The sequence below is a fragment of the Protopterus annectens genome, chromosome 1.part1 (genome assembly GCF_019279795.1).
Source record: "Protopterus annectens isolate FY-2018-M chromosome 1.part1, PAN1.0, whole genome shotgun sequence".
In the NCBI taxonomy this organism is placed as follows: domain Eukaryota; kingdom Metazoa; phylum Chordata; order Ceratodontiformes; family Protopteridae; genus Protopterus; species Protopterus annectens.
Window position 1 is genome coordinate 1,246,024,623 of NC_056726.1, and position 24,412 is coordinate 1,246,049,034.

The 24,412-nt window shown below is 39.3% G+C and overlaps 1 protein-coding gene across 1 annotated transcript in view; it reads right to left on the bottom strand.

Annotated features, from left to right (window-relative positions):
• Positions 1-23,681: 23,681 nt before the first annotated feature.
• Positions 23,682-24,412, bottom strand: part of LOC122815975 — a 391,333-nt gene continuing 390,602 nt past the window's right edge. The window contains exons 5-6 of the mRNA XM_044088863.1: positions 23,784-24,149; positions 23,682-23,692 (exon numbers count right to left, since the gene is read on the bottom strand). Coding sequence (XP_043944798.1) covers positions 23,682-23,692; positions 23,784-24,149 — 377 coding nt within the window. The remainder of the gene's footprint in view (positions 23,693-23,783; positions 24,150-24,412) is intronic.

Below are 24,412 nucleotides of genomic sequence, written 5' to 3' on the forward strand. Positions count from 1 at the left end.
TTCCTGGTTACCCGGAAGAGATGAGCTCAAAACGGTAACCAGTTTAGAACTGATAGGAGTCAGCAAATCAGCAAGTTGCAAAAGCTGCCCAATAAGCTTTCGAGTCTCGCCAAGGTCGTCCCTACGGTCTCTTGGCGACCGTGGTGTGGAGACAGAATCTTCCATTCCCCAATAAAGCAACCAAAACCAGGAAAAAAGGGGAACAAAAACTCCAGCCAAAACTAAATAACCAAAGAAAGAGTTTGGAAAACGAAGTCACCAACCATGAAAGAAGTAAATCACAAGATGTTAACGCTGACAATACACAATGCGTTTTCGTCCACAAGACTTCATCAGATAACTCAATCCACCAATTTAAAAAACCTTAGATAACTCCTCACATTAAAAAATTAGCCAATGAATCCTTAGTATCAATTAAAAAAATAAATGAAGGTGTGTGTATGACAGCAAAGAGCAATAGATAAATTTTAAAACATAAAAAAAAATTTAATACATAATTGACAATAAATATCAAATTAATAAATATATATATGTATGCATGTATAAAAATGGATATATAGAAATATAATTGTAAAAAATCACCTTATAATATAGTTAAAAAGATAAATGTATAAAAACGTATACAATGCTACCCTCTAGTGGCTAAAAACTGGAAAAACTTTTATAATTTAGCTGCTCTTAGTTTCAGTAATGGTGCAAGTGAGATACTTTCATTCAAACCAGGGTGCCTTCCTGCATCCAAAAATACCTGCCAGTATAACTTCCTAAATTCGAGACGGGTTTCCCACACACACACCCCCCAAATTATTTTTTTAATATGAGGAGTTATTTAAGGTTTTTTTTAAATTGGTAGATTGAGTTATCTGATGAAGTCTTGCAGACAAAAACGCACTGTGTATTGTCAGCGTTAATAAACATCTTGTGATTTACTTCTTTTGTGGTTGGTGACTTCGTTTTCCAAACTCCTTGTTTGGTTATTTAGTTTTGGCTGGAGTTTTTGTTCCCCCTTTTTCCTGGTTATGATTATAAAGTGACTATATCTTTACTAGCTAAATAGATGGCAAAGGTGTTGCCAAAACTAATAGATACAGATCAATATGGTTTTGTGGAGGGGAGGCAAACATTTGACAACATTAACAGAACAATGATGATCCAGAGGGAAGCAGAATGTAAGAAAATACTGCTGTTGGTGGGTCTTGATGCAGAGAAAGCAATTCATCAGAGTAGCTGGGATGTTATGAGCAGGGCAGTAGAAGCACTTGACGCATGTGAATTCCCTGATACAATAATAAGTTTACTTAGAAGGATACTGTGGTAGTGAGGGTCGGAACTTTGAATGTTGGCAGTATGACTGGTACAGGGAGAGAGCTAGCTGATACGATGGACAGAAGGAAGGTGGATATATTGTGTGTGCAAGAGCCCAGATGGAAGGGGAGTAAGGCTAGGTGTATCAGAGGTGAGTTAAAATTGTTTTATCATGGTGTGGATGGGAGGAGAAATGGCGCAGAAGTTATTCTGAAGGAACAGTATGCTTAGAGTGTTTTGGAGGTGAAAAGAGTGTCGGATAGAGTGATGTTTATGAAGCTGGAAATTGATGGTGTAATGATGAATGTTGTTAGTCCATATGCTCCACAAGTTGGGTGTGTGCAATGGATGAGAAAGAAAAATTTTGGAGTGAATTGGATGGTGGTGATGACAGTATCTAAGGGTGAGAGAGTGGTGATTGGAGCAGATTTCAATGGGCATGTTGGTGAAGGGAACAGTGGGGGTGAGGAAGTGATGGGTAGGTATGGTGTTAAACAAAGGAATGCAGAAGGTCAGATGGTAGTGGATTTTGCTAAAAGGATGGATATGGCTGTGGTGAATACGTATTTTAACAAGAGGGAGGAGCATAGGGTGACATACAAGAGTGGAGGAAGATGCACACAGGTGGATTATATCTTATGTAGGAGGGCCAGTTTGAAGGAGATTGATTGGTGACTGTAATGTGGTGAATGGAGAAAGTGTAGTTAGGCAGCACAGGATGGTGGTTTGTAGGATGACGTTGGTGATCAAGAAGAGGAGGAGGAATGTGAGGGCAGCACCAAGGATCAAATGGTGGAAATTGAAAAAGGGTAATTGTGAGATGGAGTTCAGGGATGAGTTAAGACAAGCACTGGGTGGCAGTGAAGAGTTACCAAATAGCTGGGTAACTACAGCAGAGCTAGTAAGGGAGATGGCTAGAAAGGTGCTTGGTATCACATTGGGACAGAGGAAGGATGACAAGGAGACATGGTGGTGGAATGAGGAAGTACAGAAGAGTATACAGGCAAAGAGGTTGGCAAAGAAGAAGTGGAACTGTCAGAGAGATGAAGAAAATAGACAGGAGTATAAGGAGATGAGGTGCATGGCAAAGAGAGAGGTGGTGAAGGCTAAGGATAAGGCATATGAAGAGTTGTATGAAAGGTTGGGCACTAAAGAGGGAGAAAAGGACCTGTACCGACTGGCTAGACAGAGGGACCGAGCTAGGAAAGATGTGCAGCAGGTAAAAGTGATAAAGGATAATGAGGGAAACATACAAGCGAGGAGAGTGTGTTGTGGAGATGGAAAGAGTACTTTGAGGGGTTGATGAATGAAGAGAACGAGAGGGAGAGAAGGGTGGATGATGTAGGGATAGTGAATCATGAAGTACAATGGACTAGCAAGGAGGAAGTAAGGATAGCTATGAAGAGAATGAAGAATGGAAAGGCTGTTGGCCCAGATGACATGCCTGTGGAAGCATGGAGGTGTTTAGGTGAAATGGCAGTGGAGTTTTTAACCAGATTGTTTACTGAAATCTTAGAAAGTGAGAGGATGCCTGAGGAATGGAGAAAAAGTGTTTTGGTACCAATTTTTAAGAATAAGAGTGATGTGCAGAGCTGTAGTAACTACAGAGGGATTAAATTGATCAGTCACAGCATGAAGTTATGGGAAAGGGTAGTGAAAGCTAGGTTAAGAAGGGACGTGATGATTAGTGAACAGCAGTATGGTTTCATGTTGGGAAAGAGCACTACAGATGCGATGTTTGCTCTCAGAGTGTTGATGGAGAAGTACAGAGAATGTCAGAAGGAGTTGCATTGTGTTTTTGTAGACTTAGAGAAAGCATATGACAGGGTGCCTAGAGAGGAGTTGTGGTATTGTATGAGGAGGTCAGGAGTGTCAGAGAAGTATGTAAGAGTGGTACAGGACATGTACGAGGGTAGTGTGACAGCGGTGAGGTCTGCGGTGGGAGTGACGGATGCGTTTATGGTGGAGGTGGGGTTACATCAAGGATCAGCTCTGAGCCCTTTTTTATTTGCAGCGGTGATGGAAAGGTTGACAGACGAGATCAGACAGGAGTCACCATGGACTATGATGTTTGCAGAAGACATTGTGATCTGTAGTGAGAGTAGGGAACAGGTGGAGGACACCCTGGAGAGATAGAGATATGCTCTAGAGAGAAGAGGAATGAAGGTCAGCAGGACTAAGACAGAATATATGTGTGTGAATGAGAGGAAGGATAGAGGAATGGTGAGGATGCAAGGAGTAGAGGTGGCAAAGGTGGATGAGTTTAAATACTTGGGGTCAATAGTTCAGAGTAACGGTGAGTGTGGAAGAGAGGTGAAGAAGAGAGTACAGGCAGGAATGAGTGGGTGGAGAAGAGTGTCAGGAGTGATTTGTGACAGACGAGTACCTGTAAGAGTGAAAGGGAAGGTCTACAAGAGGATAGTGAGACCAGCTATGTTATATGGGATGGAGACAGTGGCACTGACAAAAAGACAGGAGTTTGAGCTGGATGTGGCAGAGTTAAAGATGTTAAGATTTGCTCTGGGTGTGACGAGGGTGGACAGGATTAGGAATAAGTATATTAGAGGGTCAGCCCAGGTTGGAAAGTTTGGAGACAAAGCCAGAGAGGCAAGATTACATTGGTTTGGACATGTGCTGAGGAGGGATGCTGAGAATATTGGGAAAAAGATGCTAAGGATGAAGCTACCAGGTAACAAGAAAAGAGGAAGGCCTAAGATAAGGTTTATGGATGTGGTGAGAAAGGACATGCAGGTGGTTGGTGTGACAGAGCAAGATGCAGAGGACAGGAAGAAATGGAAAAAGGTGATCCGCTGTGGCGACCCCTAACGGGAACAGCCGAAAGAAGATGATGAGAAGGATATATGAAGAATCAAAGCCTAGAATTAAAGTGGGAGGGTTCTTCTATGATATGTTGTGTTTTAACAGAGAAAGTAGTCAGGGGTATTCTCTTTCAGGTCTATATTACAAGATCGAATGTTTAGGTTACCCAACACCTAAACATCAAACTTGTAATATTGAACCTAAAGACAGCAAATGGCACAGGGAAAGACTTCCATTGGCCAGAAAAATAATAAAATAAGTTTACACCCAAACGAAGAGGGGAGCTTCGCCCCCCACACCCCTGACGTGGAGTGATGTGCCCCCCACACCCCCCAACTAAATATACCAACTCCAAGATTGTTCTACAGTAGACAAAATGGCAAAATCTGGCAAATGGCCAAGGGAAATCTTTCCATGGGTTAAATCGGCCGTTTGCTGTTTTTTGCTTTTGATATTACAAGTTTGGTGTTTAGGTGTTTGATAACCTAAACATTCAATCTTGTAATATAGACCCTTCTCTTTCCCCTTTATTTGTATTATATTTACAGCCACTGGTAAAGAAATAAAGGAATCAAGAAAAGTCTGCTTTATTTGCAGATGATATTACTTTGTATCTTATAAATCAAGAAAGGATACCTTAGTATTGTGGAACACTTTGAGACAGCTTCAAGCCTTTTCAGGATTTAAAATTAATCAAAATAAAACAAAGGCTGTAGCCATAAATTATATAACCGCATTTCATAGGTTGATAGGTGTATACTAGGCTAACAACCACTTGTGCCTTTTTTAAGCTTAGTGATGCATCCCAATTCTCTGACAAGTTCTAGTACCCTTAATACTCATAAGCAAGGGCCTAGGAGATGAAACTTTTACAACCAGGGACCTGACAGATGAACCATTTACAGGCTCCCTGTGGTCATTATTGATGTCCCCATCTAATTACCCAAGTTATACTGGAATTGAGTTAGGGAGAAACTCTGCTTCACCTGGATAGGGAGCCTGTTTCAAAGAAGAAGTTGTCTCAGGAATACATACATGTCTTTCCAGCAGATGCTATTTATATCCCAGGCAAAGTTTTTAAGTCTTTAGAATTGGTTATTCTAGTGCTGTTTGTTTTGTGGATATGTAGGAAGTCCATCAGGCCAGGCATAGATCTCCACTCAACAGCTTGCAAAAGATAGAATACAGAGACAGGGCTTTGAAGTGCTTTGCTAAGGACATGTTGTAAACCCTGTATTCTTTTAGTGAGGAACCTCTGTGGATGTTCTAACTGCTTGATGTGTCTGGTTAGGTACATACCAATGGGAGCATTGTACTTAATGACAGGATTGATGAATGTTGAATATAGTGGCACAGTGACCTCCTTGGACCTAGATGCAACACCTTTGTTTATAAGTTGCACAACATAGAATAATGTCCTTACTACTGTAGACACATGATGGTGAAAAGCTAGATTAATGTCTATGTGTGTCTCCAAGTCCCTGTCTCTTCTGAGTTGACTCTTAGGTGTGTGTTGTTAATATGATAGTTACTAGGGATGGGTGACTTCTTCAAGGATACTATTATGCATTTCTTGGTATTTAGTTTTAGTCCATGGCTCTTACACAAGTTATTTGTTTTTGTCAGCCCTTCCTGGAGCTTATTAATAGTGATGGGAGATTCTATGACTGCTCCTAATCTGCAATCATCTGCAAATTTGGTCAGCCAGACATCTTTGTATTGGTCTTGAGTTCAGAAAAGTAAATACCAAAAAGAAGTGGTCCCAGGACTGATCCCTAAAGAACTCCATGTGTGACTGCCTCTTTGGAGAAGTGATCCCCAATTCTAATTTCCCGAGTCCTGTCTGTGTGCCAGCTGACTATCCACCAGATGACATAAGGGTTTACACTTAACTTCTTCATTTTATCAACAATGTCCAAGTGGGGTATTTTGCCAAATGACTTGGTCAGGTCAAGGTAGGCAACATAAACTGTTTTACCCTCATCCATTCCCTTGGTGACCTTGGTTGAGTAGGCACGATCTGCCCTTGACAAAACCAATCTGGGCTGGGTCCAGTGTTTGGAGATTTCTTATGTCACTACTGATCATTTCCATGGTAATTCTTTTCATGGCTTTGCATATGAGACTAGTGAAACTTATGAGTCTGTAGTTTCCAGGGTCTGTAGATAGCCAACCTTTCTGCAGATGGATGGTGCAGAGAGAAGCCTGTTGCGGTTCTAAACTCATGAGGGATAAAGCTTGCTTGGAGGCTATGGTTAAATAATGACTTCAGATGGCATGATAGGTCATGTTTCATTCCATTTAGAAGGCATCATGAAATATCATCTGGGCCCATCAGTGCAGTGTTCTTAGCCTTAAAGAATATCAAGGACATGTTCCCTAATGACAGTAGGGGGAGTTATATTTGATGGTATTTCCTCTGGAGAGGTTGAGGGAGAGTTAGGGATAGAGTTAGAGCTGAATTTGTCTGCCAGTAGGCTTGCTATACCTTCTGTCTCAGTATAGGTGTGTCCATTAACAATGGGCTCTGCACACAACTGTGTATCGTCTTTGAGACTGCAGACATAGTTAGAGAACACCTTGTGAATGTCTTTGGCCTGGGAGGCCAAATTAACCTCAGATTTGGCTTGTTAAACTTTATTTGTCCTATTGAGTTGTTTCTTTAGTTTGATAAGAGAGTTTTTTATTAAGCTGGAGGCTACACCTCCTAATTTTTGCCACAACTTTCTTCTTTCTGTTATACAGCCTATTTACATTGTGATTCCACCAGGGTGGCCTGTTTTTTTAGTTAGTTCTGTACTTCTTACTGGTGGGTACAACTGCCTCTATGCAGCTATTAACATGCTTGTATATGATTTCTGTTAACAATTCTGAGAAGGGATTAATGTTCTCAGGGTTTATTTTATGGGGAGTTGAATTTTTGCCAGGTTATCACAGAATAGTAGGACATTAGCCTTAGATTAGCTGCTGATCATTCCAGGGTTAGGTGAATTCCAGGTTTTATTTTTATTTCAAAGTAGAGCGTTTTGTGGTCTGACCTTCCCAGAGAGGGCATTATACTAGGGAGTGTGCAGTGCTCTCCCATATTAGTAAGGACCAGAGCCAGTATATTTGCCACTCTGGTCGGCATACTGACAATCTGGTACAGGGAGTTTATTCAGCAATACCCATACTTGTGGGTACAAAGTAAGATAAATTTAGGAGTATGGATTAAAAAAGCTTCTGTTATGGCAGCTAAGCATATGCAGGAAGAGACTAACCAAAATATAATACAAAAACTGAGAAGCCAGAAGGTCTTTTTTATGGATATGTACCATAAAATACAAGCAGTGAAAATGTTTTAGTCCCTTTAATTTTATATATGTATCAGACATATTTTTGTTAACCTGCAGAGAAGTTGTGGATAATTATTAATAAAGACTTAAAGGATTAACCTGGGATGGAACGAAGGCAAAAGTTTGTGGGATAAGCTGATCCTTCCAATAGAATAGGGTGGTTTAGGATTATCTGAACTGAAATGATATTTTAATGCTACAAAGCTAAGGTTCATATACATAACATGAGTAAAAGGTTATAATTCAAAATGAAAAGGGATTATAAAGAATCAAGGGAAAGTTCAAGAAATAGTGTGGGATTTTGAATACAGATCCTTAAGGAGAATATAGCAACCATACAGAATATTATATTCATAAAGAAGCAGAAGATATTCTAAGAACTAAGCCTACACAAGAATGGAGAATGGACATTTTACCAATACGGATGACTGCAAATATGGGCACAAAAACAGCCAGGATGGGGCTGGAATTTACTGGAGAAAAAATAAAGTTATGTACTCACCATAACTATGCATCTGTGTTGTCCACTTTCATTCTTCCTGAATTGATGGGTCTTGGATCCGACTTCAGATCTGGCTTGGTCGCAATTACTACACTCTCGAATCCAACACTTGAGCTCCTCCCTTCACCTATAATGCCCCTGTCAGACTGCAATACCTTGGATCGAGTTTGCTGCCCAATAACCAATAGAAGAACTAACCTCACACTAAGATAAAAAGGAAGGCTAGTAGAAAAGACTGGGGCTCAAACTTGAAACAGAGGTTCCACAACAACCATAAGGTCACTCAAGAAGTTAAAGGGAAGGGAGAAGGAGGGTGGGAAGTTGAGGAAGAATGAAGATGGACAATACAGATACATAGCTACGGTGAGCACATAGCTTTAATGTCTGATGCTGTCCTTTTCATTCGTTCCTCAACTGATGGGACAGAGTCCCCAGCTACGTGAACCTTGGCTGGCCCTCATGGAAGGATATTCCGATGCAATGGCAGCCCTGTTTCTGGAAGTCAAATCCAATCTGTAATGAGCAATAAAAGTATGATCACTCTACCAAGTAGCTGTGGCAAAAATGTCATCAGTAGAAGTCCTAGACCATAAAGTGGATGATATAGCCATGGAGCTGGTGGAGTATGCTTTGGGAGGTCTGGGTAAGGACAACCGCTGTTGACTGTAAACAAAGGATATGCATTCTGTCAGCCATCCGGCTAAGGTAACTTTAGAAACTGATTTACCCAATTTGTTGGGGAAGAATGAGACAAAGAATTGATCTGTCTTCCTGAAATCTTTTTGTTCTATGGAGGTAAAAGTGGAGCTGTCTATGTACTTCCAAAAGATGAAGCATGTACTACCCTTTATTAGAGAGGTTGGGAGAGAACAGGCAAAGTAATAGTTTGGTTAATATTCAATAACTCTATCTTTATGGAAGATCAAATATGGGGATTTCGAAGAGACAGTCTGGAGTTTGGATACTTGTCTGGCATATCTAATGGCCACAGAAAGGCAGTTTTCCAATATAAAAAATTTAAGTCAGATCAAGCCAATGATTCAGAAGGACTCTGATTCAATCCCTGCAGCACAACTGTTAAATCCCAGGATGGTACAGAGATGCCATTTTGGGGTGGTGAGGAGCCAGTCATCTACATATGGAAGCACAAGGCATCCCAGCAGTCTCAAGTGAGCTGCTACCAGTGACACACATTTGGTAAACACCCTGGGGACTGTGGTGAGACCAAAGGGCATGGCTCTGAACCAACAGCAATTAGCCCCCAGCCAAAAGCACAGGTATTTTCGAGAGTGTTTTTTCACCTTGATACCCTGATATAAAAGTATACATCCTGAAGACTGACGGAGCAGAAATGGAAATATGGACTGAACCATGACCATTCAGAACTTTGAGTTCTTTACAAGTGATTCAGTTTGCTGATGTCCAGAATTGGTTTCAGGTCCCCTGTTTTCTTTGGCACTAAAAAGAGTCTTGAGTAGGTTCAGAATCCTTTCTGGTCTGGTGGAACCTTCTGAAAGATTCTTCTGTCTAGATGTTTTTGAATTTCTAGAGCTGTTGCCTCCCTCTGACTGGGTGGAATATTGGGAAGCCTTCTTCTTTTGTTTGGGGGAATTTGTGAAAATGGTATGAAATAAGCTATGGATATGATTCGCAACACCCAAATATCTTTTGTGACTGATGCCGAGGCATCTGGGTGCAGAGACAAGAGACCCACAAATGCCTCCAGAGATGAGCAGTCAGGTAACCTTTCAGGAAAGTTGGAAGGATTTATCTGAGAATGAGTCTTCAAAACCCTGATTTTGTGGGCTTCCTCTGCCATGAGAACAGTATCTTCCACTAGAACTCCCCCCTCTGCCTCTAGGGGAAATATTCCCTCATGAGTCTGGAAAGGATCCTGAGACTTATGGAACCATATTTTCCTTCCTCCTCCCTATTTCCTTAAAAAGGATATCTGAGAGGTAGAAACACAGATGCCCATGGCAGACAAGGTCTTTCCATCCTGCTCACTTCAAGAACGCATTTCCTTAACAGTGGGGACAAACAAGGAAGATCCATCAAAACAAGCATTGAAGACTTGAATGGCTCTGCAAAGTCATACAAGCACATCTAGGCATGTCTCCTTATGGCTATACCTTAACCCGCACCCATAAAATACCCTCTGCAGCATGGGAAATTAACCTCATGAAAGCATTAGAGATGGATAGAAGTGTGGCAGCTGTGAAGAAAGCTTCTTCTGGTTCTCCACAGATATGGAGTCAGCAAGGGATTTGGAAAGCTCTTTATTTAAATCCCTTTGCACTGGTGAAATGTGCTAAATAGTTAAATGATCATAAAACAAAGGTCACTGAGGCATAGATGTGCTTCTCAAATCTGTCCAACACCCTGGACTTTCTGCTAGGGGGATGGACAAAGGAGCTCTGTTCTGTCAGCTCTTTCTTAGTAGCTGCTGCCACAACTATGGCATCAATGGGACCCCCTTGCTCCAGTGGGGCCTGTCCTTAGGAGGGGAAAGCAACTTATCAGAATAGAAGGGAATTAGTTCTACAGTATCCAGTTCCTTCTACTCCTGGTGAGAGACTAGATCTATAAGCTCATTAGCCAAGGGAGTCACCCAAGACATAGACGGGCTGGACCCAAATGCTTCCAGGAACACTGACTTCTCCTGGGAAGGAGAATTGGAGCACTAACCATCTTTCTGCCTGAGGATTTCTAAGATGTCCCTGAAGGAGCCATCATCTGGTAGAAACCCTGGGGACCCCTCCTCTTCATCAAAGTCAGTGTCTTCTGTGAGCGACTCCTAAGGGGAGTTTATGTGTAACCTCTTGCATGTGCTTTTGCAGGACCATCCTCAGTGGAATGGTCTGGACAGGAGTCAGAAGAGAGGAGAAAGTCCTCAAGGTGGACTGTCAGGACACTTGATAGGCCAGCTGTCCCTGTGTGATAAGTCTGTAAGGATCAAAGCTCGGACCCCATGGCAGTAGGATCCACAGAAGTAAAAGCAGCCATGTCTCTTGGATAAGAGAAGACCCTCTCCACCACCTCAAAACCAGAAGGATCGGGAGAAGCTATAGCTGACTGCACTGGCATCAAAGCCCCAGATGCAACCAAGCCCCAACCCTGCCCAGATCCCTGCCTCGAAGGGGGAATTGAACCTAAGCTGTCCAATGCAGAAGCCTCGAGGGCCAGGGACTGCTTGACAACCTTGGAGTCGAACTGAGCCTTTTGGACTCAGCACTGATGCTTTAGCTCCGAGACTTGCCCTGGTCTAAGGGAACTGGTAATGAACAAGTCAGGGACACAGTCAAAGCTGAAAAATTATCCGTCTTTTGATCCGATGCGAACACTCTCAGGGTTCTATATCCAAAGGCTCCAAAATTTCCTACCGGATTGGAGAAGGAGAAATTACAGTGTGGGAAACAAAAGGGAGGCTCATGGGTCTGATGGGAGACAGATCTGGGATAAACCCCATTTGAATCTGAGCTCTGAGGACTTTCCTCATCATCCTATCCACTTCAACTTCAGAAAGGCCACTGAAGCACCTGATAGAGGAAGTAGTAGATTGAGGCCAAGACTCTATCCTGGGGGTCTATTGTAGGAAGGGAAAATGCAGTCAAAGAAAAACAGAATCCAGAGAAAACTCTAGGGGCCAGGTCATTTGAGATTTATGCTTGGTAAGAGTCTAAAGAGGCCTTAAGAAATTTAGCAGGGGTTTGAGAAGAAGAGGACGGTAACAAACCCTTTGCGACCAGTTTGTTACATCGGTCACGAAGAACGCTAGAATTGAAGCCAGCACAAATTTAACATTCAGTATTTAAATGGCACATGCCAAGACAAGAAACACATTCCCTGTGGGCATCAGAATTAGGGATCTTGTGTCCACAGGAAGTGCAATGGGTTTGTCAGCCATAGCAACAATAAGGGAATGGGCTGAGAGAGATAGAAAAGAAAATTTTAAATGCTCTCTCTCTCTCTGTCTCTCTCTATCTCTCTCTCTCTCTCTCTCTATATATATATATTTTTTTTTTTTCATTTTTTTAAAGAAACATAACAACAATGGTAGAGGAAGGTAATTACCCTCTGAAGGGTAGGAAGAAACAGAGAGAAGGAAGAAGGGAATTACCAACAATGGTACAGAGAACTACAAAAGGCAGAGACAGAAGAGAAGAATAAACTGCAACCCTAATGCGACAGAAACCAGAAAACTAAGGTAAGGGAGAAAGTAGAGATTAGAAAAGATAAAGTTGTAAGACATCTAGAAAAGAAGTTACACTCACTGAAAAAAAAAAAAAAACTACACCCTAAAGCCCTGCGAGAAGTATCCATGTCTGTACTGATAAGGTGGCAAAAAGATCTGAGCTATTGTCGGGTGACATTATGGGTGAAGCCAGGAGCTTGGGAGTTGGATTCGAGAGTAGTAATTGTGGCCAAGCCAGACCCGATGTCCACCAGTTGAGGAACACATGAAAAGGACAGTATCAGATCTGGCTGGAACCATGGTATTGGGAACAAATAACTAGACAGGGAAAGGTAGAATGGGAAGAGGCCAAGAAGACACTGGACTGCAGGCTAGAGACTGCCTTTCCTACTAGGGATTAATATTAAAGAATTGGCAAAGAGAAAAGGATAGGGGAATCTTCAGTGAAAGATCTCTGGTGGGGTTTGTGATCGAATCTAGAACATAAACTGCAGTTAAAATGTTATAATTAGTAGAGTATATAAAATACTGCATGATAACTATAAGAATCAATCAAAGGAGGTTAGAAATGAACTGGAAAAGAGACTGGAAAATCAATTTACAAGAGAACAATGGGAGGATAAATGTATGTCTCCTAAGTATGCAACAAAGTCCAGAAGGTTTAGGATCCTTGCTTGGAAGTGTCTGCATAATTATTCTTATACCTCTGCAAACTTTAAAGATTTTTTCTTCAGGTAGATAGCAAATATTGAGGTGTAATGGGAAAGGAAGAGGTTACCTCTTTCTTTCCCATTACACCTCAATATTTGCTATCTACCTGAAGAAAAAATCTATACTTCTCCATCAACACCCTCAGAGCAAACATCGCATCTGTAGCGCTCTTTCCTGGCATGAAACCATACTGCTTATCACTCATCATCACCTCCCTTCTTAACCTAGCTTCCACTACTCTTTCCCATAACTTCATGCTGTGACTGATCAATTGTATCCCTCTGTAGTTACTACAGCTCTGCACATCACCCTTATTCTTGAAAATCAGTACCAAAACACTTCTCCATTCCTCAGGCATCCTCTCATTTTCAAGATTTCGGTAAACAATTTGGTTAAAAACTCCACTGCCATCTCTCCTAAACATCTCCATGCTTCCACAGGACCAACAGCTTTTCCATTCTTCATACTCTTCATAGCTGTCCTTACTTCTTCCTTGCTAATCTGTTGTATTTCCTGATTCACTCTCCCCAAATCATCCAACCTTCTCTCTCTCATTCTCTTCATTCATCAGCCCCTCAAAGTACTCTTTCCATCTGCTCAACACACTCTCCTTGCTTGTGAGTACATTTCCTTGTTATCCTTTATCATCCTTACTTGCTGCACATCCTTCCCAGCTTGGACCCTCTATCCAGCCAATTGAAACAGGTCCTTTTCTCTCTCCTTAGAGTCCAACCTATCATACAACTCTCCACATGCCTTATCCTTAGCCTTTGCCACCTCTCTCTTCACCATACGTCTCATCTCATTATACTCCTGTCTACTTTCTTCATCTCTCTGACAATCCCAATTCTTCTTCACCAACTTCCATCATTTGTGGGCATTCCAAGCCTAAATTTAGTCATTGCTGTGATTTGGGCACTAAAATGTGTATATGGTATCTGAGACAACTTGATGGCTGTTGCTTTAAGTAACTATAACTTACTGATATTGCCCTTACTACCTTTTGCACTCATTTGCATTTGCGGGCAGTCCAGTCACTGTTATATATGAAGATTAGACAATAACACAGTATAACAACTATTACCGTACTAAACTGCTGTTGCAATACTCAAGCCAAGTCACTTGTACTAGATTGCAGTTGTGGTGCTTCAGCTAAGTTGGTAGCTGCTGATTCAAGTATCCATAAGTTACTGCTTCCCTTTTTACTGAATTTGCACTCTTCAACTGTTGCTGTGTGTGTGTATATATATATATATATATATATATATATATATATATATATATATATATATGTATATATAAAACAGTAACTCTGGCACTCTGACTCATCATTCTTCCTTCTGTTCTGATATACAAACACCCTTCTTGAAATTATGCTTCATTAGTACTCCTATTTCACCAGTCACTTTATATTGACATCACAGAGTTTACCACACTGGCTGTTGCCAGTCTGATATCAATAGACAACTTTAGGCAGTGCAAGAACTGCCTCGTGATCGCTGACAACTATATGTTTCTTGCACTAGATATAGGTTCATCAGTAGTTAGTAGGTAAGTGGTGCAGAAAATCATTAAGGAGCCTAGCATAATTGCCCCAAAATACTGTCTGGTTAAGTGACTTACTGAAGGTCACACTACACAGTAAGCAAATGAAGGCCAAGAGAGTTAAACCTTTGACCACAAAATGCAACTCATTCACTTTACCCTTAATTATCTGCACTAACTGTCAGAATGTTCTATGTATGAGAGGTGCATGTATCTAGTAACTTTGGAGGCAAACCTTTCCTCAGCAACTGCTGACTCTACCCAGCATGTTGTCAGCTCTGATACCCATCTCAGATAACCATGATAGCCATGTGCTGACCAAACAAACACACAAACAAATAAGCTTTGTTATGCTAAGATACTTAAAATAGCCTTCCCCAAACCAAATAGGCCTTAGAGATAAAGATTTTATACAGAAAACACAGTGGCACAATGACAGGCAAACAACAAACACAGACACGACACAAAATATAACTATAAAAAGGGTCATTCAAAAGGTAAGCTGTAGCTCTTAAGCAGCAAGGCTGAGCCAGCATATCTGATAATATATTAGTCATAGGTGTATGCATAGTCAGACACACAGATGCACCACTCACTAGGCTGAGCAAGGGCAGGCTGACATCTGTCTCAAAGTTGCCAGATCTGCAGTATCTCTAGGGTTCTCAAGTCCATTCACCCTAAGTACACATATGAATTGAGAGACACCTTCTTGGGTCATATGAAGAGGGACATGATGGAGCTCTCAGAGTATGCATCGGACATTAGTGTGAAACTAGCATTGAGCAGTATCCTACCATCACCGAGAATGATGCTGCAATACAAACAAAAGACAAAAGACTTTAATGATTGACTTAGCTATCGGTGTCGCTCAAAGGGGGTCCAATATGTATCAGCCTGGGAAGAGATAACGACAACCCTAGCTGCTCTGCAAGGGATGGCTTCTATTTCTCTCCTCATGGCTTCCATAAAATGGCCAGTACTTTTTCCTCCCCAACAGTGCCTTTTTTAGTCAAGGGCAGTCTCCTCAAATTAACAACATAGCTACACAAAATCAAGACTATATAATAGTAGCAGTTCTCAATTTAAAAACCTTAACAAGAAGTTATATTCCTTACTGCCATTCTTAACTCTTGAAAATATAAATATCTGCAAAGTTACTGACACATAGTTTTCAGAATAGTGAACCGCACCCCCCACCCCCACACACACAAAATGCAGTAGTTCAGTGTCTACCACTCCTTCAGACCAAATATTGAAAATGGCAGTGTTATTGAAAGGGGTTCATAGTCAGTTATTAGGCTTGCAGTCCAGAGGACCATTAAGGAGCCTAGCTTAAATTCCCACTTGTCCCCATGCACTGTCTAATTAAGTACCTTGCTCAAGGTCTCACAGTAGGCAAAGGAGGGCTGAGGGAATCAAACCCTGTACCACAAAACAAGCAAAAAAGTGTGTTGATATTCCTAAGAAGCCAATTCATCTCCAAACTCTTAAAGCATGGCACTTCAAACTCCTCCATGCCCTTCTTGTGGCAAATAAAACTCAGTCTCACATCATAGCCAGCTACTGCACCTGCTCCAATATGTAAACAAACTGATGTCCCTCCCTATCAAAACTAATACTTTTTTCTTGGCAGACTTTTATTATCCTTGCTTTAATTGGGAAACTTACACTGCCACAAACAAGTATGTGCAAAGATTCCTGGACTTCATTAATGCAAACTCTTTATACCAACTAGTTCTAGGCTCAAACATGTTGGATCTGGTTCTCACAAACATAATCTCAGTTCAGTAACACTTACAATGAAGATAAAAATGAAATTACTAAAAAATGTTCTGAATTTAAAGACTACTCCATGAAGAGCCTACTCCAGCAAACTGATGATCTGATGAAATGCACACACTCAACTCATCATGACAAACCCATTGCACGTGCTCCCATATTTGTGAAACATTTCTATGCCTACCTCAAAACATGCACTGAAGCACTGATTTCTCTTAGACACAAAAACAATGACAAGTTGAGGAATAAACCCCAATGGTGGAACATTGCATAAACAAACTATACAATTAGACAAAGAAAGTCACAGCCCATAAGAGAAAATGTAATGCCTAAACATTTGGCTGAGAACTCAGAAAGATCAATAAAGAACTTAGAAGCAAAACCAGTTCCTCCAACAGTAAGTATGAACAGAAAACTACTGCCTATACCAATGTAAATCATATGCCAGAAATCTTAGAGGTAATGACTAGCAATCCATGGAGATAATAATGTCACATACTCATCCCCTGAGGACATCGCCAACATATTACAGGACAAGTTCATCTCAGACTTCATTCATCTGTCGCCTTCTAATGTTGCCCCAAGAATTAGCACAGCCATACCATCCCCTCTGATAACTTCAAAGCAAGTCTTGACTGCTCTCTCCAATGCCAAAAACACTAACTCAGTAGGTCCTGATAATGTGACGGCCTGCCTTTTTGTCAACACCAAACACTATCTGACTACATGCTAAGCTTATTCAATCTCAACATCTCCATTTGATCTATACCAGAGCTGTGCAGAACTCCTATAGTCATTCCACTTTAAAAGGGGGACCCACTACTGACCCTGGCAATGACAGAAAGCTTCACCAGACCCATATGAAATGTAATGGAATGTTTTATTATGCAACTTTGTAACAAGAACATAGTCATCCTGCACCCCCTGGACTTAAGCCAGTTTGGGACTGTTAAAGGCAGATCTTGCCTCCTGAACCTGAGGGACCTCTTTAAGCAAGTCACTCATGTATTAGTTGCATGCATTTTTGTTTACACTGCCTACCTGGACCTGGCCAATGACACTTTCTCACATTCTGGCATTATCAATAAGTTATAAATCGATACCCAGAACAGCCGACTACTGTAGAAAATATAGGTGTGCAACCACAACTGTTCTTGGTAACAGCACAAATAAGCACAGGCACTGGCTGAATAAATAGAAATCCACTTTAATCGATAAAATACAATGGTTTAGCGCTTTCATCTACACAGTGATAGACTTCCTCAGAACAAATTCACATATGTTTGCAATAGTTTAAATAAATCCAAGCATCCAATCCGTTTCCTTCATGAATTAACATTCAATTAAAGAAATAATCATTAAAAGTGCACCGTGCTTTTTACTGACGAGTAAATGCAATTTCTTGTCATACAAAATAATATAATATATAAACAATACTAATTAAAATATGTGTGCTTACTAAGATGTAATTCATATACAAATCATACACAATCATATTATTTAAAATGATACATTAAAAATTCAGTGAACTGATGGTTTATAAAAATATTATATACTACATGAATGTATGTCATAATAATATAAAAATTTCATAACATATTAAAAATATGTCTTTAGTCCAGTTTTAGTGTATATGGTTGTCCAAAATAGGTTTAATAGAAATATTTTCATTTAAACCGGGATGTATGCAGGCATTCAATTTTATCTGCCACTTTACTTCTCTTTCGCCTAATTTTTTCTTTATGCTGCCTCCCCTTGGATTAGAATGTATGGTCTCCAATATACCAAAAAGAAATTTGTCGCAACTACCATTTCCTTTTAAATGTTTCCATAAGGCATTCTTGTCATCTCCTCTTTTTATACAATAGTAATGGTCGTATGTCCTATTTCTAAGGCATCTGTCCGTTTTCCCTACATAAAAGCAGGAACATTTCATGCACTTAGCTAGGTATACTATGTGGGAAGTTCTACAATTGCCTTTTTGGAAGACTATTTCAGTTCTATTAATGTCATCCAACACCATCTTTTTGACATTTGTAGTGTAGTTACACTGATTACATGTCCCACATTTATTTGTACCCATCCGTGCATCCTTACTGTTGACATTCTTAGTCTTATTTTCAAATTCATTCTTCAAATTAAATCCATTCCTGTATACAAATGAAGGTCTTGTTCCAACAATGTTGTATATACTATTGTCAATTCTCAAAATATTCCAATTTCTTTCCACTATTTTCTTTATATCTTGTATATAAGGTGCATACTGTAAAACACATGCTCCAGTATAATTAGTGACTGTTGTCCTACTATTGCTCTCTACTAACTTGGAACCATCTTGGATGGCGGAACCCATAGAGCTTCTTAGTCAGGCGGAACCTTGCAGTAAAACCGGATGCTTGTTGACGTCATCACATGTGCAACGGAAGGATGGGAGCTTCATGGCGGCAGGTACTACTGAAGGGGAGAAGTCCAAAGTTGGCATTCGAGCCTCTTATGGATCCAGTTCTAGTCATTTGGACAACAACGACAAAGAAATAGACATCACAGGAAACGGATCGAAGGTCGTATTTGACGCCTTGGGTGCCAAACCTAAACGGATGGTACCAAAGAAAATGTATGCCATGAATGCAAACACTGTCAACACAGATATTGTACCATTACAAAAAGGCATTAATTCTGATGAGTGAAACAAATGCTACAATTTAAGCAACTTTTTAGTTCAAAATGTTGACTTTTGTGTAGATTTTAACAAAAGACAAAAACACAAGAAGCGGAATATTAGTCTAGATGAGAACGGAACTTTAAAAGACTCTATTATCATGTTTGGTAAAAAACTAAAGACTTTGAAGAGTGTGCAAATGGACAATTTATATTTGAAACAATGTATAGATACGAAGATTGTGCCTATGGGGCTTATATTTTTCAAGTACCCATTAGGCGTTGAAATGGATGAAGCGAATATTGTGGAATGTACTAAAATGTTTGACAATTTTGGTTTCAGTTTTATGAAATTTATAGTATCTTGTAATGATAGAAAAATGTGTTGTTTACTATCTGAAATAGAGGAGCTGAATGTCAAGATTACTAATGATTTGTTGTATGAGGAATATGAAATGTTATTTAATAGTCAGTTCATATGGGTGGAAAAGGCAGTAGACAAACAGTACGAGAGAAAATGTAGAAAGATGAATAGGGACAGACAGCAATATGATAATAATGAGGCATATAAGTGGGTTAACAACAAAGACAATGTTCAACGTGGAAAAAGGAATAATTATACCTATAGGGACTCCAATTATAGAATGAAAGACAGACCCCAGTTTAATACATGGAATAGTAAAAGAAGATGATGTTGATTTTTTAGAAGAAAAGACAATGTGGAAAAATGGAGACATGAGGCAGGGCAAGACATATTACAATTGGAGAGGGGACCAATGGAGAAACCAACAGAGAAACAAAAGGGGAACAGAATGGAGAAAAGACTGAACATTATAAAACATAATGATGTTCACTATAGTTTAGGTGAATATAGCATTTTTAATTACACACACCTAGACATTAAAGAGGAATATTTTCAGTTATTTACCAAAGGAATGAAATTTGTACCTAACAAGTCTAGCAACATAGTAGAACATATTGTAGACTTTAAGAAATATATACGAAAAATCAATCTTCGTGTACAATTAGAAGGTAAGGAGGGAAGGTTGACGAGTGAGTTTAGAAAGCGAAGTACATACACCCCACCTTTGAATAACACATTGGCCACATTTGAAAAGTTGGTCATAGATGAAATGTATGAATATGCAAACAAATGTAAAAATAACAAAATGAAATACAATTTAAGTTATACTGAACACAATTTAATTAATCAACTCAAAATGAATGGCAACGTGCGTATTATGAAACCAGACAAGGGAGGGGGAGTGGTATTGTATGATGTTATGGAATACAACAACAAAATCAATCGTATATTATTGAATTCTGGAAATTATGAAATTTCTTCTATAAATGAAGTGAATATAGGTTACCGTAAAATTGACCTGCATTTAGAGGAACTGTTGTTAGATGAAAGGATTGATGCTGATTTGTATAATTACTTAAAAGTTGAATTTCCTATTATTAGTACCATTGTAGGGATACCCAAGGTACACAAAAATGTGATAGATCCCCCCTTTCGTCCCATCATTTCTGGGAATAGGTCCAAAACGTTCCCTTTTGGATCTGTAATAGACAAATGGTTAAAACCATTATACAAGAATATAAGACATTTATTGGTAGATTCATGGGATTTCTTAAGAAGACTTACACCGGACCTGTATACCACTAGTATTTATTTTGTTACTATTGACGTAGTAGATCTTTTTTCCAGTATTCCCCTGGTTGAAGGTATGAGGAGATTTAGTAATAGTATTGATAAATACAGTACCTTAGGATGGGACAAAAAGTTGTTAGTGATGGAATTTATGGAAATTGTGTTAACACACAACTATGTACTTTTTGAGGGAGAATATTATAGACAGAGTAAAGGAGTAGCTATGGGAGCGGCTTGCGCTCCCACATTTGCTAACTCATTTCTATTGGACTGGGAAAATGAATATATTTTGGAAACTGAATGGAATAGCTACATCAATTTATATACAAGATTTTTGGACGATGTATTTATGATATGGAATGGTGGAGAGACTAAACTACGTGACTTTATGAACTATTTGAATACTAGAAGTAACTTTTTGAATTTTACTTTCAGTATAGAATCCGAATCTATACCATACCTTGACACTTGTATTAGTATGGGAAATGGTGGGTTTAAATCCAAAATATACAGAAAGAATACTTTCAGTAATTCATATTTGCAATACACTAGCTGCCATCCTTATTCACAAAAAAGAAGTATTATAAAAGGGCAATTTATAAGAGCAGCTAGGATGACATCTGACTATGCGGATCTGATTACTGAATTAGATTTCATTGGCAATATGTTTAGAACTAGGGGATATCCCGTGAGTATGATCAATGAATTAAAGGATTACGTAGTTAATAATAGAGGAACTCGATACAAATCGATCTTGGGGTCCGCCATCCAAGATGGTTCCAAGTTAGTAGAGAACAACAGTAGGACAACAGTCACTAATTATACTGGGGCATGTGTTTTACAGTATGCACCTTATATACAAGATATAAAGAAAATAGTGGAAAGAAATTGGAATATTTTGAGAATTGACAATAGTATATACAACATTGTTGGAACAAGACCTTCATTTGTATACAGGAATGGATCTAATTTGAAAAATAAATTTGAAAATAAGACCAAGAATGTCAACAGTAAGGATGCACGGATGGGTACAAATAAATGTGGGACATGTAATCAGTGTAACTACATTACAAATGTCAAAAAGATGGTGTTGGATGACATTAATAGAACTGAAATAGTCTTCCAAAAAGGCAATTGTAGAACTTCCCACATAGTATACCTAGCTAAGTGCACGAAATGTTCCTGCTTTTATGTAGGGAAAACAGACAGATGCCTTAGAAATAGGATATACGACCATTACTATTGTATAAAAAGAGGAGATGACAAGAATGCCTTATGGAAACATTTAAAAAGAAATGGTAGTTGCGACAAATTTCTTTTTGGTATATTGGAGACCATGCATTCTAATCCGAGGGGAGGCAGCATAAAGAAAAAATTAGGCGAAAGAGAAGTAAAGTGGCAGATAAAACTGAATGCCTCCATACATCCCGGTTTAAATGAAAATATTTCTATTAAACCTATTTTGGACAAACATATACACTAAAACCGGACTAAAGGCATATTTTTAATATATTATGACATTTTATATTATTATGATATACATTCATGTAGTGCATAATATTTTTATAAACCATCAGTTCACTGAATTTTTAATGTATCATTTTAAATAATATGATTGTGTATGATTTGTATATGAATTACATCTTAATAAGCACACATATTTTAATTAGTATTGTTTTTATATTATATTATTTTGTATGACAAGAAATTGCATTTACTCGTCAGTAAAAAGCACGGTGCACTTTAAATGATTATTTCTTTAATTGAATGTTAATTCATGAAGGAAACGGATTGGATGCTTGGATTTATTTAAACTATTGCAAACATATTTGAATTTGTTCTGAGGAAGTCTATCAGTGTGTAGATGAAAGCGCTAAACCATTGTATTTTATTGATTAAAGTGGATTTCTATTTATTCAGCCAGTGCCTGTGCTTATTTGTGCTGTTACCAAGAATTATCAATAAGTTAATCAAACTGAATGTAAACCCTCATGTTATCCTGCTGGATACCAATCTGGTGTGTTGGGCACACTCTCAACCAAAAGTGTTGTCTGGACCATAGCCTTAAACTAAATGTGAAGAAAGCCAGCACTGTCTCCTTTGGTAAACCATAGAATCCATGTACCTACCACATAGATAACACCTCTTTGAAAACTGACTCACTTATTAGAGACCTGGACACTTTCACTGAGACTGAATAATGCTTTAATCAGTAATGTCGGGTGGCACGATATCAGGGCAACTATATGGGCTAAGCTTTTAAAGGCTCCAGGCCATTAGCCTAGTACACACCTATGAACCAATGAACCTATGTATCCACTGTCACTAGGAAATCATTATCTAGCCAGACAGATCACAAGAGGCATATCTTTTATTTTATCCTTTTCTATTCCTCTCTCGTCCAACCCATAATAAAGTTTAAGTCTCTCGTTAGTATGTACTATGTAAGCATATGATTCGGCTTAACAGACCATAGTATTTCCTCGCTATTACTGACATTTCTTCCTTGTATTACGCGGACTGCCTTAAAGTGCTCCCACTCTTCTTTTTCTGTATGCTGCAAACTCTTGAGGGGGGACCTCTGTTTATCCTACAGTGTCTCAAAAGATCCGGTTCTACGCAACATCCTGCACGTCTATAAAACTTATAACACCCTAAACATATGCTCAGGAGAAATCTTAACTTCCACCGAAGCATAAATAGGTCCTGCTGCTTAGATAAATATCTCTTCCAGAGAATCTCTCTTTTATGGATTAGGTTTTCCTTGGATATAAAGCAAAGTGGCTCCCTGACTCTCTTTAATCATAACCTAGATGAATGGATGAGTAATGAAATACAGGCTGGGACTACCCTTCACTTAAACGAATCAAAACTAGGAATTCAATTTTTGTAGCAATGGATATTTACAATGTGTGATTGTGTGATTATGCTTCAAATGGTCCAATGGATTAATAGATTGAACAAAGGCTAGTAGATGGTGCAGAGGGTTAAGGCTGTCAGATGTAGTTCCTGTGGTAGAGGGGTCATTTCTCTCAGTCCTTACTGCCTATTGTAAAATATGAGCAGGTCACATATCCAGACATTGCTCTCAGGTTGCCCCTGAAAAAGGACTGTGTGTCCAGTGGGCCTACCTGGTTAACAAATGGATATCATTACAATTACTACTAATCTATAAACCTATAAGGAAACTATAAAAACATACAGACTTTTAATTTAAAAGTTTCAGTATGCTGTTCCCATGAGAAAGACATACAATTATAGTTATCATTATTAACATACCTGATCCCCAGGGGCCTTGCTGAAATGCATTTAGTTTTGCTTGAGACTTCTCAGGTCCTGGAAATTGGTTTGAGTTCAATTGAGAGGACTTGTCCAACACATTTGTTTCATTATCCTGCTTATGTATTGGCATTGGAAAGTTTGGCTTGATAAGAAAAGGCTTGCACTTCCAGTCCACTCTGACGATGTCTCTCAGGCCTTCGACCATGTCTCCTACGGATGCATAACCACATTTCCAGAGGTCTAGTTGGTTGTCATTTATCTGACTAAAAGCAACAGCAAAATCATCAAAGCTGATGCCGTTTGAATATTTCTGCATTATTTTTTTAACACATTGCCTTAGTTCGGTATTTGTCATCTGCTGGCCTAAGAGAAAAGCAAGAGAACAGTTATTAATAGTTATTATGAAGAATAAGGACTATATTCAACAAGATATTTTATACCCCATTCCACTGTGGACATTTAAACTGGTATACCAACTTATGTCACTTTAATCCTTGCTCCATCTTTATCAATCATGCCCGCATGTTATCTACACAGTAGTACTGATGGACTGCCATGATCCTTACTGGCACGAAGAGGCAAGAGGAACTAGGCATCCCACAAAAAGAGTAGGAAAGTGAGCTTTT